This window comes from Falco peregrinus, chromosome 5, assembly GCF_023634155.1.
Source record: "Falco peregrinus isolate bFalPer1 chromosome 5, bFalPer1.pri, whole genome shotgun sequence".
Taxonomy (NCBI): domain Eukaryota; kingdom Metazoa; phylum Chordata; class Aves; order Falconiformes; family Falconidae; genus Falco; species Falco peregrinus.
In genome coordinates this window covers 17228837-17247007 of record NC_073725.1, presented here as the reverse complement: position 1 = coordinate 17247007, position 18171 = coordinate 17228837, and the positions used below count along the sequence as shown (strand labels likewise).

The 18171-nt window shown below is 40.1% G+C and overlaps 1 protein-coding gene across 6 annotated transcripts in view; it reads left to right on the top strand.

Moving 5' to 3' along the window:
• The window catches only part of TRAK1 (trafficking kinesin protein 1), a 140707-nt gene that overhangs the window by 61123 nt on the left and 61413 nt on the right, over positions 1–18171 (top strand). For all 6 annotated transcript variants that reach the window (XM_055803792.1, XM_055803793.1, XM_055803795.1 and 3 more), the window contains exon 3: positions 5305–5499. Coding sequence is in view for 1 of the 6 variants with exons in the window: in XM_055803794.1 (XP_055659769.1) it covers positions 5305–5499 (195 nt within the window). In the remaining 5 variants the exon portion in view is untranslated. The remainder of the gene's footprint in view (positions 1–5304; positions 5500–18171) is intronic.

Below are 18171 nucleotides of genomic sequence, written 5' to 3'. Positions count from 1 at the left end.
CCAGCTAGGTTTAATTTTGACACTCGGATATGGCTATTCAGCCACAGCTGAAAACAAGTGAGACACACAAGCCTGGTAGGGAATGGAGTTTCAGAGGTGAGCTGCTCTAGGTGACCATGTTGTTTGGAATGTGATCTTCAAATGTGGCTGCCTGTGGTTCATGTTGAACTTCACTTGAGTTGACGATTAGTTCAATCGAGGCTGAATTGCTGGGTCGTGAGGTGCTGGCATAGTTCTACCCGTCCAAACAGCATGACAGCTAAATGTATATTTAACACTGTATGGGAAGTGACCTAATGCATTGCACGGCTGCATGAGTGCAAGATGAAAACGACAGTGGGTGGCAGCACCCTACACAATGCCACATGATCTGTGTGATGTTATGTGCACAGAGGGGGACTGGCAGTCCTTGAGGTGCCCTTTCAGTACAGTCAGCTCCTCTTGTTTTAGACCTTTCACTCCATTTTCTGTTTGATCAGCACCTTGCTCACTTGTCAGCAGAGGAGTGGTGTAAGTGTACACCAAAAATAAGCTGTTATCATCATGTGGTTGTCCTAAAAACTATGCCTCTTCCCACCCCAAAAATAAATTAAAAAATATTAAAAAATTACCCTCGCTTCAATCTCCACAATGAAAAGTTAATTTACTATGCTTAGGGCATTCTGTATGGATAGAGGTGTTGGCTTCTGGAGAAAGCGAACTGACAAAATAGTCTAAGGTATCCAGATCAGCAAGTCTAATAAAAATTCCTCTAAGGAAATGTAAGCAACCTGAAACAACCAGTGAAACTTTAGTGGCTGTCTTTAAGTTGGGCGGGAGGTGGCGGAAAAATTGAAGTCCAGAGAAGTGAAAATATGCCAATCAGTCAAATGCCAATGTATGAAAAGACATGGAACTAGCTAATAAGTATTCCATGGCTAACTATTGAGATAGGAATAGAAAAATCCAGGACACTCAGCTGAAGTGTTCTGACCAGTTTTGTCATCTTTACTGAAAGAGAAGATTACAATCTGAAGCCACAAAATAATCAGCACAGAAGTCTTTCAAAGAACTGGATTATTTGAACATCTCATTTAGAAAACATAGCGAGGATGAGGAAAAATAATGTAAAAAAATCCTGCAAAGCAGACCGACTAACTTTATTTCTGGAGGAACAAGGGCATAGAGAAATATATTTTTGCACTGGAATAGGTGACGTGGGGTGTTTGTGCATGTGCTGCATGTAAGCTGAGAAGACAGCAAAGCAGTGGAATGTGTTACTCGCAAAAAAAAGTGTGGAAAAAAATTACCAATTTTTTCTTGTTTATATATAATTATTTCTGTACAGTGGTGAAAGCTGCAGAGTTCTGCACTATGAAAGAACATTAGCAAATCTTTCTTCCTAACTTTTCTTTCAAAAGTGGAACCTGGAATGACCCACGCTTTAGCAAGAATCATGAGTTCATAATTCATTTAGCTATTTAAGTTAGTTGCAATTTGCTTGTAGAAGTTCCTGTTTGCTAAGGAAGTCCAGAAAACTGCAAGTTTAAAATTGCTTAGGCTACAAAGAACAAAATCCTTAACAAAGCAACTTAAAAGGATATGTCAATTATATTTTGTTGTATCATTTTTCATTAATCTTCAATTAATTGTCTTAAGCTTATAGTCTTAAGCTTAAGTTATATTTAACTCAGTAAAATGAAGGTACCACTTAGGACAAGAGGAAGTGCAACAGTTTTGTTTGTTGGACATCGGTTAACTTAATCATAAACCACAAATGATGCCTTAGATGTTCTTAGTAGAGAAGTTATTTATCTTAGTTGTTTTGCAGTTTTAATCAGAAATAGTAATAAAAAGTATCTAGAAGCACAGTCAGGGTCTTTATAAAAATAAGACTGGTATTTTGGGATCAGGGATGGCATTAGTCTGCGTACCTTCTCATAACAAGTGCCTGCACCTCAGAAAAAGTAAGGGAGGAAAAGTGAAGGGGAAGGCTGTGTAATTGTACTGAGAATATTGCTGTGATTTAAATGGTGAACTAAGGTTTAGTCACACACAAGTGTAATCACAGTGTCCTGTTTTTCCAAATAGGCAATTACATCAGACCCTGCTCCTATTTCCTGTTGGTATACTGATTTTAAAATTGCAATAGAAGTTAATGACAATAGCGTCATAATGAGTTGCCTTTCCAGTTACTCGTTAATATCTTTTCCAGTTGTTAGGCCTTTTGAATTGCTCACAAACACTCAGAATTTATTATATGGTAAAGTAGAAAAATTGTCTTGGTTGACTTGTATTCCATGTTAATTTTTATTTCTTTGCTTTCTGTCCTTTATGTTCCAGTGGATTTCTTCTCCACAATAAAACTGTATGGGTTTCCTTTGTGTGTGTGCATGTGTGGTTTTCTTTCCTCCTCAAATTTTATTGGTAACTTCTTTTGCATTCCATTTTTTGTTACTTTTTGTGATACAGCAAACCAGTTTGCTTCTGTGCACAAAGTTACTTGCCTGCAACTTTCTCTTTTCATCTATAAAGTCAGTTAAATTCTTTTGAAATACTAATTAAAAGCAGAAAGACACTAAAGGTTTGAACTTTCTCAAATTTTTTTATTTCCTTGTTTCCAAGAAGACCACTTCAGTCAGGCTGTGTAGACTCTTACCAGTTTTTCACAAGAGGAGAACGAATAACATTTCAGACATGTGCACACACGCCAACAACCCCAATGAAAAAACAACCCCATATTCTTGACAGTGAAAGCAATTAGGTAATCTAGAGATAAATATATTTTAAAATATATATATTTGTGTATGCGTGCACACAAATGTCTCTGCTTGTTTAGCTGACATCAGTGGGTGGTGTTTAGAAGATCAGCTGGCTTTTCTGAACTCAGATGGTTGCAGGCAACTCAGATGGGTTTTGTCAGCAGTTAAAAAGGTAGCCAGGGAGGAAGAAAGGTTTGTAGTTAGAGGTTTGCTCTTGGCTTTTAAAACCTGAGAAATGGGTCTTGTTTCTCTGTGTAAGCTAGTAATTCTCCAAGGGGGCTGCAAGGACTTTTTAAAATGATGTGTGCAGGCTGACACTTGGATTGCATGGACTCCATAAAAATAGCATTGCTGCACGTGTGGGTACCTAATCCTACTGACTTTTGCACATCCACTTCTGCAGTGATGTTTGGAGAACACTTAGAGATGTACAAGTTAGCAGAATGGCCAGGATGAAAGCAGAGGAGAATACTTTCTGATAGGTAATAGCAGACTCCTCGAGTCATAAGGTATGATGCAACTTTCCCAGATGAATTTTAGTTGTAATCAATAAAGGGTATAGGCAGGAGATTAACAGTATGAGTTCATCTTTGTATCTGCTGCCCTGTTGTCTGATAGAATAGTAACATTCTTGCTGTCTTTAGTGCTTGGGATGATGCTTATGACAATGCGATTTCTGGATTAGGAAGATTAAAAAAGAAGAGGTAATTGGTGGCTTATAGAAAAGTATGTGTTACTTCCCCATTCCCCTCTCCTCCTCCTCCCCTGGCAGAGGTGAGTTTCACTTGCAACTGTACATCAGTCCTGTGATAATGAGTTTCTCCCTTATGAAAACAGGTGTCATTGTCAGGGAACAGCAAGAGCAGGGCTGCCTTACCGCCTTGCCGGCAGCTGAGTGTGACCACAGGGAGGGAAGGGCAGGATCCTTGTTGGCAGAGCCCAGTCTCTTTTGTTCCTGAGTAAACTGACTCTCTGGTGATCATCAGGCAAATGTCAGGTACCGAGCTGGTCTGTAGTCAATCCAGGAAGGCCAGGCAATGAGTCGGTCTCGGTGGGGGACAGAGCTGGGCACAGACCTCCCCAGCAGTGCTGCACAGGGGAAGACAGGGGGGCTTGGGTTTAAATGGGGCACCTGGGCCACTGGGCAGAGGGGGCTGCGTGGGGTCCTGACAAGCCTGGTCAGAGCAATAAAGGCCAACGGGTGCACTCAGGGCCTTCGTGGTCTTTGTTATTTACTGTGGTGTGAGTTGTAGCAACAGGTGCAAGAGTTAGGGCACTGGTTAAAGATGGAGCTGCATTGCACAGCATGTGAGCAGCCTTCCTCAGTGCTTGCCCTTCCAAAATAGGCTTAGATAGCTCTTCCTTATTTTAAGGGGTGGGTGAGGGTGGGTAGTGGTGTTCTTTTCTTTTTGTCCTGGCATGGAAATGGGTAGATTGATGCACTAAGTATTGATGGAAAATGAACCACGTGTTGCTCTGTTTCTTAATAGTTATTTAGTAAGACACTGTAGTTAATTTTATATGGTGATTAAGATGTATATTTAAAATTATCGTGCCTTTTTTGGGTATTGACACAGAGACAGACACACAAAATTCTTCATTATGGAATAATATAGGTTGGAAGGTACCTCTGGAGGTTATCTGTTCTGACTTAGATCAGGTCTTTTAAAGAGAGTGCTCTTGGCCTCATGTAGATGAGTAGCCAGTCTTTCCGAAGATGGCAAATTTCCTAGCCTCTGCACCCCTGTTCCCATGTTTGACCATCCTCATGCTGTAGAAGTTTTTATGTTGGAGTTTTAGTGTTAAAACTTCTCGGCTGCCTCTTGTCCTGAATTTCAATCTCTAACTTTAATTGCATCATAGTTGTAGTTGTTGATGGTTGTTGGTATCTGTTTTTAAAACTGTGTGCAAACTTGATATACTTGTGAACACAAGGGACTGATGTCACAAAATACAGGTCGAGATAGTGTCAAAAGGTGCCCTAAAAGTTCTTGCAGCCAACTTTACCAATGCATCTTAGGTGTCAACAGTGACCCTGTTTGCTATTGCAATCCTGGATTTTTCTTGAGAAAAATCTGCCAGTAGCAAAGGCAAAAAAAATAGTGGTACTGAACTATGGTCAAAGACCAAGTTAAGGAGGTATGTAAAGCTTGCAAGCTAAAAATATGTGAAGTAGAACATGAAAAATGAAAATCCCTATATGCACTAATTCTTTATCCACACCCTGGTTGTAATTACCCTGTCTTGGTCAATGCTCACTTGCTCTTTACTCTCCCCCTGCCCATCTGCTCCCCTCCGCAGCCCTCTGCTTCAATAGAAGAGTCCCTTCTTCTAGAGGTTGGGCTTTTTTGTCCCTGAGAGCGTGCCTTTGTATTTTCTGCTAGTAAATACGTTATTTGGGGATAATTTGTACTAGTTGTAACTTCTAAACAGATTAGTGTCTAGCTGTTCTTTACATGTAGAAGAATCTTGGCGATATCAAAACAAACTGACATCTTTCTAGCTTGTATGTATGGTACTCAATTTAAGGTAGCTAACAGAGATTGTCGTCTTTCTCTTACAGATGTGTGCAATAGTACCAATCTTCCTGAAGTTGAAATCATCAGTCTACTGGAAGAGCAGCTGCCTCATTATAAGCTAAGAGCAGATACAATCTATGGTTATGACCACGACGACTGGCTTCATACACCTCTCATTTCTCCTGATGTGAATATTGACTTAACAACTGAGCAAATAGAAGAGACCTTGAAATACTTCCGTAAGTCAAAACTTCAGAAATTATACTGGGGAACAAATAAAATAGTGCTATCTTTGTTATTTTCTCCAAAGTATCTGTGCAATTCTGTTACGACTGTGAAAGCAAGAGAGCTGTCTGTGATTTATTGCTTTGGTCTTCAAGTTTGTGGTAGATAGAAAACAAAGGAAACATTTAATCAGGAACAGCAGTTGCATTTGTAATTTTTGTGTGCTTCTCTTCACGTTAGCAAATATTGATGAAACAGAAATACTTCTTTTTGCTTGTGATCTCTCTGGCAAGAGACTGAAATTTATCTATCTGTACAACATAGAAAGCTGAGACAAATATGTTTCCATATTTGCTTTTTTTGACTATATTCTCTGACACATTGCAACGTTGTCTGATGGTACTGTGTGCCAGCATCACGGCATGACAGCAAATAATTTTCTGCAGCTTAAACTTGCAGGAAAAACTTGTCAAGAACCAAACTGAGCAATTGGTTAAGATGGTTTGTGCCTTTGTCCTTTTGTTCGTATTCATACTGTTTGACAAAAAGGTACCTTCTGTGCCTGAAGGGCAAGTGTGCAGAGTTGTGACCTTCTTGGGTTTTCATTCTTTTGTTTGAGCCTGTAGATGTTTTTATCATGGTGAATAGGTTCATGTCTCTCTGGGTTCTTCCACTGTGGGTATTGACTTTGCTATACAATTAGAGAAGAATTCAGCCACTAGTTGCAGATTAATAGAGTAGTTTATGATTAAATGAATCTTTCCCCACCCCACCCCCCTATGATTTCAACATGGAAATGCAATTGTGTTGCTCTTCTGAATATGTTGCACATTAAAATAGTGTGCAGAGCATCGAGCCAATAGGTACTATGATAACGATATGGTAGTTAAGACTTAACCAGTAGTGGAGTTACAGATATTACAGTAGCTGACAGATTTAGATATACTTACTGAGGCACTGTGCAGCAAAGAGGTGAGTTACAGGGCTCAATACAAACCTTTGCAAAGATGGCTTCATTGCATTTTGAAGCACCTGGACAATTCCCTTTATAAGGAGACAGGCTGGTAAGGAAAAGCATTAAGAATATGAAGAACTGAGTTTCTGACTTTTAATGCTTCAATAGAAAACATTAAGTATTTCAGTAGAGAGCTTAGATATGCTCTTCACCTCCCTCCAGTCAGTGGGAAGGGGGAGGAGGCAAGCTGAAGCTGATCTGTGGAATCGGTTGTACTACAACTCCTCCCTTTGTATCAGTCCGTTAGTGCTGTTATAATGATGGCAGAAGTTGGCTTAATGAAATGTTTTGAAATGCCAGGTTTCCAAAGTCTTTAGTAACTGGATTGGTCCTGTCTCACAAATCAGATTGTCTGTGTGGGTGGACTGTTGCAGTAACCATGGAGAGATGTTTTGCTAGTGGAGCAAGGAAGTAAAAAATCCATGTGGAAGCATCCTAATTCTCCCAGCAGAGTTGCTGGCAGGGCATGTCCCTTGCAATGGTGCATGGCTGTTGGAGATGGATACAAAACAAAGCTATGTACAACAGAGGAATGGGGTAGCGGTAGCTGCCTGGAACTGTGAGTAGTTAAACAATTTATCCAGTTTCCAGCTTACAAGCACGATGACTGCAACTTTACCATGTTGCTGTGATTGAACATTTCAGCCAATCAACTGGCTTGAACGAAAAAAAATAGAGTGTAATTCCTGCCACAGCGTATGTTTTCTCCTTTTATTGGGAAATAACTGCTTAAAGAAGAGGAACAAAGCAAGGAGAACTTCCATCAATAAAAGTTTAGTCCTTAATATTTATATGCAGGTACTTGTGTATAGATAGTAATTTAAGACGTTTAAACAAATTTGGATTGCGTTTTCGACCGATACCCTGGAAACTGAGATCTCTGACTTTACCCTTGTTCGGTTTTTGTGGACAAGCCATATAATGCATCTATATATGAGAATGCAAGATCAGAAAACTTTGGCATGTTTGGAAATCATGGGACTGATTATAAACATTGGTTTATGAAAAAAATAATTGTCAAAATAAAAATATTAAATGAGTTGGCAGAAAAGTCCTGTGAGTTATACATCGATTTGGAGAGTGTTTTCCAGGTTGTAGCTGCTTGCACAATGACTCATTTTCAGTGCAGCAATTAAGGCACTCCTTCTCTACCAGTTTAAGTTGTTTAAAAACCTCGGGAAGGGGGTGAGCAAATATGTAACTTGTCTCTTAGAAAGTTTTAGTATAATCTTACAAATTTACACTTATTTTCAAAATGGTATCCTTTGTGGTCTGAGATTTCTATGGATCTAGTTAAATAAACAAAAATGAAATTTCAAAATCACAGTTTTCATTAACTGAAGGAAGAACTCATCTATTTTTGCAGCAGCACAAAAGGATTTGCTGCAAAATAAAAACTTTTATCAGAACTAAATGTGCTACACACAGATTTTTGTTATACCTTCTTCAAACATCTTAGAGATACTCAAGATAATTAAAATAATACTGATGCTGTAACTTGAGCTGGTGCAGAATATTTTTAGGTGTGAAATTAAGTCTTTGCTTATTGTTCCTGGTGGTGTAGTGTCGATGAGCTTTGAAACCAGGATGTTACATGAATAAATGACCAGGTTGTAGAGGAAGGGGTATGTTGTGGCTTTATTTGGGAGATGTTGACACACAGAAATACTGGACAGCGAGAAGGATGTTTGGACATGTTTTAATATATGTAAATATGGTGCAATGTTAATACATATAAGTATGATGTCTTTTGTAAGGCTTCCTGTTACATAGGGAGAGAGCTTATCGGGAAGAGCAACATTTCATAACCTCTCACCACACCAGTTAAAAGTGTAACTACGTGGGTTGGAAATAGTCTGAATGGTAACTCAACAGTGACAGTCTTGCGCTGTAACTCATTGCTTTAATGATGTTCGGGTACCTACTGTGAACAACTGGAATTAGGGAAGGGGAACACTTCTGTTTTTCCGGTGGTTGTAATTGCACTCCTACTCCTCCATCCAAGTGCAGTGGAGGTTGATTTTTGGGGGGTGGTAATTTAGAGCAGCTTTTTTCCTTCCTTCTGCTGTAGGTTTTGAATGCGTTTGTGACCAGTTACCATATTCAGTGACTCTTTAACCTCTGTCTTGATTGTGATCCCTGTCTTCAGCTCTGGTTCAACTAATTATGTAAGTTTTGAACTAGATGGATGTCTGAACGTTTGAACCTCAGTACTGAATTACTTAAAAATAATTTGAGGTCCACAGAAGTAGGAGAGTGGGGTGTTCTAGATGTATGTATATATTTATGTATAAATATACAAACATGTGGTTTTGTATGCATAAATAATAAATATCTAGTATATGTGTATTGAAGTACAATTGGATTTGTAGGTATCCTTTTGAAAGAACTTTAAAATACAGTGACCAGATCTTAAATCTCTACTGAAAATTAAAATAATTCCTCAAGTGCATTTTTAGTTAAGTCTTGTAAAGTGAATAAATAGCTTTTAAACTGTACTATCATCTTCATTTGTTCCTGTTTTAGAATGGCAACATGGAAGGCAGAAAACTTGCTTGTCAAAAAGGTTATATAAAAAGCTCTAACTGATTTGCAACCCCAAACCCAAATTTAAAACTGCATTCAGAAAACAGTGCTCTCAAGGACTATCTTAGAGAACTGCACTTCCAAATAATTTGTTTGCTGTTTAAAATGTCATTTTTATATGAGCTACAGTACATGATTTCTGTATTGAGCATATGCACTTACATGTTCACATATACCCATTGCACATTTTATTATTTGTTTATAATTTGTTCTCATTATCCACCTTTTCTATAAACCAGACTTGTTAAGAGGGAACTTGTGATACTGCATACCTTTTTGTGATTTTTCTGAATAATACCTTTATATTTAATAAGAGAGGCTCTGTCGTGGTTCAGATAGATTCAGGTGTCTCTAAAGACCATTATTTGTGAAAGAATCGAAATTAATTGTAGTGACAGTATTCTCTAGTTGGAGTTAATCTGTGTTTGCATTTGCTCCCAGGAGAGAATCCATGGGAAATATAATTTCTAGGAGTGATTCAGCATATAAGGTAACTGGCAGCTGCATTGCTGCCCTTTGCAGTAGAAGCACTGAAATGATTGAGTTTTCTGAATAGCTGATGGGTGTTGGAGTGGTGTAGTCAAGCTTTTAAAGTATACAGATGCATTTTCATTTAGTTAAAAAGCAGATTAGCTAGTAGTGGTCACACACGCTTGTTTTACACTGACTGCACAGGTACCGTTTCAAGGGACAGAGGGGGCTGTGTTTTATGTTTATCATAGGAAGCATATCACAAGAGAACACTTGGATGTAGGGAAACAATAATTTTTGAGTGAAAATGACATATTAGACCCTACTGTAAAGGATGCATGGAGTACAGCTGTTCTCAAAAGTAACTTGATAATCACAAAATGCCATCTGTTCTAGTATTGTTATTTCTCCTTAAAATATGAAAATAAGCATTGATCATGTACTAAAAGGTAAACACGAGGGTGGATGGATGAAGAGCGAGCTTCAATGCAAAGATAAGAGTAGGAAGTGACTGTGGTCTGGGTGGGTTTTCAGTAAAATTAAGTATCTTTTGCAGCTTGTGTATAATAAGAAACTATACATTAAACTGCTTTGATTACTGAGTTCCAGACTAGCAAGACTTGTCATATGAAAGTCTATACAGAGCAAGTATTTGTGCTATTCTTGTATGCCTGAGTGCTATATGCCAGTGATGTGTATTTAATACTGACTCTATTTTGGTTCGCCAGTCTGCTGAACTTGTTCTGCTTGATCTTCTGACCATGTGTAGTGGTTACAACTGAGTCAAGATATGACCTATGAAAATAAAAAAGCAATGAGATTTGAGTGATGTGGATGTGTGTGTGCATATGGTGACTTCAGTAATTACTGAAAACCTAGGTTGTCTGTTGAGCACCTCTCTGTTCTCTGTCAGTAAAACAAACTTACAAACTGGTTTTTCTTAGTATTTTTTTAATAGCCCTGTTCTCATAGGCTTATACAGATGTGTAAATTGTGATACAAGGTAAATCCAGTAATAATGCTGCAGAGCTATGTGAGCTAAAATCACTTTTTCGGTGCCACCTTCATATTTCTTAAATTCTTTGTGATACTTGGATGATATTTTAGTCTTTACAATTGCAAAGCATTGAGTTCTGAAAAAACATTAATTGTTGCTTTTGTGATATTTTACAGTAATGAGGACTGTTCTGTCATTATTAGTAGAACCCTGAGTCTTCATACTCTTTTCACTGAAGAAAGAAAACTTTATTTAAGTAAAAATGTCTACAACCTTATGCTGAGTCTAGTAATGGTCTGCCATTTCCAGCAAGGTGTTATACTGCCTGAACTCCTTTTAACAGAATGAAGGATGTCCATCAGAAGATACAACACGAGCAGTGGTGATCTCGCCTAATGTAAATTGAGTTGATTTCTCTGTAGTGGAAAAGAAGACTATGCGCCAGAGGAATGTTTGGATCCTTTGTCTTAAATCTTCCTCCACAACCTACATCAAAACTTTTAGGCCAAATACTGATTACAGCTGGCTATGTCATTCCTACGGGATTCCTTTTAGACAACTCGCTGATTTTGATTGGAATTCAGATGACTTTACAACAGAAGTTATGCTTTGAATTTTAAAACCTAGCTTTTGACTTTTAATAGTATTCTCTTGAGCTTCATGAAGATTACATACTGAATATTGTCATTGTAACTGTTCGGTATGAATATGCGAGGTTTGAAATCTGAGCAATAAAGAAGGGCATTTGATTCCTGAATGACTTATGAAGAATGTCTTTGCAATTTCTGGACTACATGCTAAGATTAATGCTGGTTTATAACCAGCTGGTGGAAATGTGATGAGTTTCCTTCTGTGTTGATCCATGCAGGATAACAGTCAACAGTGACCCTTAGCTATACTGCCGTGGCTTGTTAGAGCAGATTTTCTGTCTTCCTGTTCCTTTTTGTTTTTGAGATCCTGAGTTCAGTCCCCAACCGCAAAGGCCGGCAGTCACAGAATCTGCTGAGCAGTGTCATTTGAGCATGGACACAAGGCTACTTAGACCTCCTTTTCAGCTAATTTTTGAGGATATTGGTGGTGGAAAGAGGAATATTTAAATATCCAAGCGTTTTAATTTTTTAGCAACTTTTGGGGGGAACTTAAGCTATAACCTGGGAATAGGCAATCTAGAGAATTAGTTCTTAAAATTTAATATATATAATAAAATGAAATGAAAATTCCCAACAATGGCAGTTGGGAAATGGAGTCTTCACACTTGGATGAAGATAACTTTTGGGAGGAGCTGAACAGTGTATTAGTGCTGTAGCTGTTCTTTCACATTCTGAAATTCCAAAGCACATCTTTTTCATTTTCTTTATATGCTTCAGACAGAAGGCTGAGCCAGCCCCTACAAAATTAACAAAATAAAGCTGATCTGACCTAAAGCATAATCAAATAAATCAAATGTTACCTCACCAGTCTCATTAAACTCTGGAGGCGGAGTGCCTTTTAAGGCAGTTTAAAATAAAGCTGCACAAATATATGATACAGCAAAGTGATGCTCCATCTCCCCGCCCCCAGCTTAGGGCACGCTTTCAGCTGGCGGCTGGGGAGAGGTCTGTAAGAGCCAGGCCTAGGGCACAGCTTTCCAGGCACAGCCACCAGACACAGCAGCTTGCCTGAGTCTGGGTTCTGCCTTGGCAGCTTATGAGGACAGGGCCCAGGATCATCTGGGAACCCTCTGAGATACTTGAGGGTGCCTGCTGCTGCCCAAGGTATGTGGAGCCACGGGGATATGGGCCCGAGGAACTGTCAGGTGCCCTTGATCCAGGGGTGCTCGGAGCCTTCATTGCAGCTGCTGCTGGTTAGGGATGGTCAGTCACCCTTTTAGGTGGTGCTTGGGAGAGCCCTAGGTGGCAGCCAGGCCCGGAGTGCAGCTAGCATGCAGCGCTTTGTGTGGAAGGTGCAAAGAAGGGGCCCTCATTGAGTGATGAACAGCCTAAACTTTCAGGCGTTGTGCCACAGGGTGCATTCCACAGGTTTTGGACCACCTGTCCCTGCCAGGGCAGATACTGGAACCCAGACAGAACTTCAGATGGTGGATGCAGCCCTGCAAGTCCCAGGCTGCTGGGAGTGCCTGGGGCCTCTCCCTGAGGTAGGGAGAGATGGCCGCCTTTTACACAGGAGGCTTGCTGCAGGTGAAGAGCTATCTCCAGGCAGAGAAGCTGAGAGGAATTCAGCAGGCTGCGCAGCATTAGGGGGGTTGAGAGACCTAGACAGGATCCCCGAGGAGCTGCTGAGACACTCCAGAGAAGTGACTCCAGGGACCTTGATGAGCTGGAGAGGTGAGTCAGTAAGAGCTTGTGCAAGTCAGCAGAGGGAGGTGCCAAGTCCTGCATCTGGGGAGGAGCAACGCCATGCACGGTGTGTGCCTGGCTGGAAGGCAGCCTTGCAGAAAAGGGCCTGGTGGACATCAAGTGGAACATGAGCCAGCAACATGCCCGTGCTGCAAAGGCGGCTAATGGTATCTTGTATTAGGAGGAGTGTTGCTAGCAGGTGGAGGGAGGTGACTGTTCCTCTCTACTTGGTACTGGTGGGGTCACACCTGGAGTGCTGGGTCCGGTTCTGGGCTCCCTGATTCTGTATTCCTTCAGTGTAATGCAACTTGCATTCCTTTCCTCTCCCAGGAAGCTGCAATCATGACTGTCAGCGGCTTTTTTCACCTCCTTGTTAGAAAAACAGGTCATAACCATGCTGCTGTAATATTTTAGTCTATCCAATCAAGAGTGATGTTAAGCTCAACAAATATTCTTGTTGTCTCCAGGAGAAATATAACAACAGAAATCAGAGATTGTAGTTTACATTATTTCTAAATGGTGAACAGTTTACAAATATGATTCTTTAAAGCTTTATTCTTCGTTTGCTTTATGCTGGATAGGGGTGTATTCTCCTAAATGTCTGTTTCTCGCTGTCATGGTCTCATTTAGAGCATTTGAGTATGCCCAGTGATACCTTAATTAACCTATGCAGCTGGTTTTGCAGGTAGGTTGCTGAAGACCATATCTATTTTGATTTTATACACGTGCAAATATAGTACTCCTCAGTAATAATTTGGGGGAAGGGAGAAATAATCTTCTCATGTGGAAAATAGGTTTTTGTCCTTAAGTAACTTCATTTCATCTGTCTGCCCCTGTCTCATGTTAAATCATTTTGTTTCAGTGGGAGAAGTTAGATTCTTCTCTGCATCAGAAGGGTCTTTTGTCTACCAGGTGAGGTCAGTGTTTAAACACCCTTATGGTGTTGGAAGGGACCAGCTCTGTCCCATCGGCAGGAAGTACTTGTACCATTTTGAAGCCCTGAATAGCAATTCCATTTTGACAAAGGAGAGTTGATCAAATCTGAAGCACCCATTTTTCTAAATACCAATTCTGAAAGCTGCTGATAACAATGCTTTTCACTGCTCTGGTTCCACTTTTCAGATTGAGCAAGCCACAGTGACATCTTGCTAAGCAAAATAACTATAGTGGAGGAGTCTCTGTCTAAAGTTGCAGAGTTGTTGCTCTGACTAAGTGTGCAAGTCACAGAATGACTGCTGTTCAACTGTTCTTTTAGAAGGTGAAACACCAGTAACTCTTCACTTCAGTAAATGAGATTCCAGTTTAGAAAGAACAGCATGCCAGCCTGTCCTTGAAAATCATTTGGACTTGTAAATATGCTTGCTTTCCTTTCTAATGTTCTTTAACTTACTTGTTTTTTAAAGTCAGTTAAAAATGTCAATTTGCAAAGTAAGTATTATGGCAACCCTGACTGTTAACAATATGCATTGCATAGTGATGGTCTGTACAGCTGCTCCTCTGATGGAAAGGGCTCCAGGTGATGTTAATGGACAACTTTATCCTGAGTGGTGGCGACTGTAGAAAATAATGAAAGGATATGGTGTTTAATTATCTGAACATCCTGATGTGATGCTGCAGCCAAAAGAAGAAATGTGACCCAGAGTTAATCAAATGGGAGGTAATGCACTGTTGCAGCTGTCAGGGAAATACTCCATCCAGCTCTGGTGTTCAGTTTCAGAGGATCCTCCTGGAACTGGAAAAGGTTTGGAGGAGAAAGCTGAGAATGACCAAGCATGGGAACTCATGATTTATAGTGACATAGTTTGCAGTGACACTCTTTGTATACTTTATTTGCTAGCAGAGATGACTTGCTGCTGCTTTGCACCCTCGCAACATGGTTCGCTGCATCCTCGAGTGTTCTCCTCCAACTTTCTTGAGAGGCCATGTTTATAAATGAGGTAGTTGCAATTACCTTAGTCAAAAATTCTCTTCAAACAAGGGAAAGGAATTGTGTGAATTTTGTAGCCTGGTTAATTTAGGCAGATCAGTGTTAACCTATGGTATGGATTTATTCTAGCAAAAAGGAAGGAGGAGAGGGCTTAAAAGCTTTTTCAAGCCAACTTTTCTGCTTAATAAAACCCCTTTGTAACTGCAAACTTGAGGAGTGCTCAGTCTAGGTGATCACAGTTGGCTACCAGAATTTTTTATCAGTCTGCATATTTTGCTCTGTGGAGAACAAGTAAAAGTGGTGGGTTTTTGTTTGTTTGCTTGCTTTGAAATTAACCATAGAAAAAATGGAGCAAAATCTAGCAGCTGGAAGAGAATGTTGAATGCATGTGAACAACTGTATTTAGCTTTGGAATAGGAAAAAGCAGATTCCTTTTAGTCACAAATCTATTATCTGAAATCTTTCTTAACCTTAAGTTTTATATGAATGTTTAGGTAAGTAAAAAAAACACATAAAAATCTCAGAAATAGTGTTGTAATATGGAGATGTGAATACACAGAGGTTCAATGTTGGTAGAAGCAGTCTAAAGAAAAATGTGTTCTGATAAGTTTTACATAAGATGAATCTGGTTTATAGCTGTAGGAAGGAAAAGTAGGGCTGCAGAGGCTGAAAGTAGGTTCTGCAAGGATGCAACTGATTTGTCAGCCTGGTCAGACTTTCATGTTGACAACTTGACAACCCTTCCAGCTCCCACTTTATGAAGCTACACTTTCTTATATAATTGAAGGGATGCTTGCATGTGGATATCTGGATATGTAGTATTCTGTCTGTCAAGGGTTTCTGTTTTCATGCTGGGAAGGCCATACACTTATCCCATATTTCCAAGTCTCTTGAGGAGTTCTGAAGTCATTTGACCACACAAGTGATTTTCTTCACAGAAGAAGAATGCCTTTCTGCATTATACCAATGTTTCCAATCAAATCTGTAGAAAAATATCATTAAAATGAACAAGAAGCCCCAAACCCCCACCTTGAGCTGTTTCTATCCCGTCTCATTGGAAAGGGGGGGTGTGTGCCGGGGGGAAGACAGTAAGATGAAAATTCTGTCGTGTTGAAGATTTCCTTTGTTTAAAATGTCAGGAATTAAAAAGGAGAGAGTCCCTGCAGCAATTTAAGCTTGTAGCCAGTGTTTGTATTTTAAATGCTTGTTTAATAGCATTACCAGACTGAAATTACCTTTTGGACAAAAATAATACAAGTGGAACAAATAGCTTATATGCAGAGCAATTGAGTTAATGTTGCCATAGGAACCTTTATTTTTCTCTGACAGTATTTTAACAGTGTAGCCTTAATTGCGTTTAATAGCGTGTGCAGTTCTTGCAGAATTTCAGTTATGCATACTCACAAGGCAAGACTGAGCTAGGGCTGGATTGCCTTGTCACGTTCCTGTTTCAAGATGGCACATTGTGACGGCAGAATGATCACATTTGGCAAAAAAGGTTGCACTATTTGAAATGTGATTTGTTTAAAGATAATTTGTATGACTTTGTCCAAAGGCTTTCAGTGGCTTTTATATAATCCTTTGTGACTTACCTACTTGAAGTTCATGTATGCTTATTGTGTTGCTTTCACATCAGTATTGGGTGTAACAAAAATCTGATCAGCAAAATAAAGCCAAAAATAACACAGTCTCTGTCAAAATGCAAATAAGTTTTGTTTTTCAGACCCTTGTTATTTCAGTGTGCCTCTAGATTTCAAGAGGTAAGGTTAGCTTGATGCAAAAGCATTGTAACAGGGGGAGCCTCTGTGGGGAAATCATTATGATCTCTGCGCTTTTCATGTACAAGGGTAGAAGTTAAGAAGACGTTAAGATTTCCTGACCTGTGGTGGGTACAGAGGGGCAAAAGCTGTGGCAGCCAGAGCTCAGATGCAGACTGTTCAATTCTTGTTGACTTTGCATTTTGGTATCCTGTAAATGAGGGAGAAGCGCCAGTAAATATGGCAGTGCCTTGGTTAAGGGTGTGCTTCTTTGCTTTGAATTAGCCACCCAAGAATCACAGTGCTTCCAGCCTAGAGCAGGTTGACTGACTTCATTTGGGTATTACACCAACTCAGTTGACCACCAGTAATAACTGAAGTACCAACATTAGACCTCTTCATCTGGAGACTGACTGCAGGAGAGCTGCAGGCCTTGGCCCCAGGTGCCTAATGCTGGCCTATGAAGGAGAACAGACAGGGTCCTAAGAGTAAATAAAGTTGGACAAAACCAGTGGTTTAGAAACATGGGCTTCAATTTGCTGCCCAGCCGAGAACATCTCACAGGGGCAAGGGGGAACTGTATTTGCGGAAGAGCTCTAGCACTTCCAGTCTCTATGAAGCTTTGAAGTTCACAGTGGTCTGAAACCATGTGCCCTTGTTCCTACTGCCTAGGAAGTTAAAAATGAGTGTTTTGTATAATGAAAAAAGTTCAAAGATCTTAGTCAGTGGCAATTAAAAAAATTAAGTAAATGGGTGGAGGCCCTTGAACTACAAAATCACAGAAGAGCAGAATGGTTGAGCGTGGAAGTGACCTCTGCAAGTCATCTGGTCCAATCCTCCTGCTCAAAGAGTGTCCCCTAAGCAGGCTGTGACAGTGCTCAGTCACCCTTCTATTTAAAAAAAAAAAAAAAAAACCAACAACAAACCAACCACAAATTCTTATGTGCAGCATGACCCACCTGTGTTTCAGTTTGTGCTAGATGCCTCTGGGCATCACTGAAAAGAGCCTGCATCTGTCATCTTTGCAGCCTCTGTTCAGATATTTATACACATTGGTAAGATCCCCCTGAGCGCTCTCATCTCCTGGCTGAACAGTCCCAGCTCCCTCAGCCTTTCCTCATAGGAGAGATGCTTTGATTCCTTGGCCTTTGTGGCCCTTTGCTGGACTCTGCCTCCAGTAGCTCCATCTCTCTCTTAACACTGGGGAACCCTAACCAGACGTAGTACCCCAGGTGTGGCCTCACCGGTGCTGAGTAGAGGGGAATCTTGTGCATATTGCCAAATAGGTTACAATATTGTAGGATGAACACAGGGATTTCTACACCCCGACACACAGACACCCTGACACACCCCGACTTAGAAACATGTTATTTTCCAGTGGAAGTAATGTGCCTGCAAACAAAGGTGTATTTGAGTTTGGCTGTCACCTGGAACTTTGGAGCTGAGTGAATAGCATGCTCAACTGCCACTGAAAAATGTTTGGCAGATGCATGAACCGATGTGTTAATCTGTGCTTCAGCTATCAATCTATAAAAGGGATGTAGCAATTCCCAACCTCAGAATTACTGCAGTGTTAATTTTTATACCAGAAAAGTTG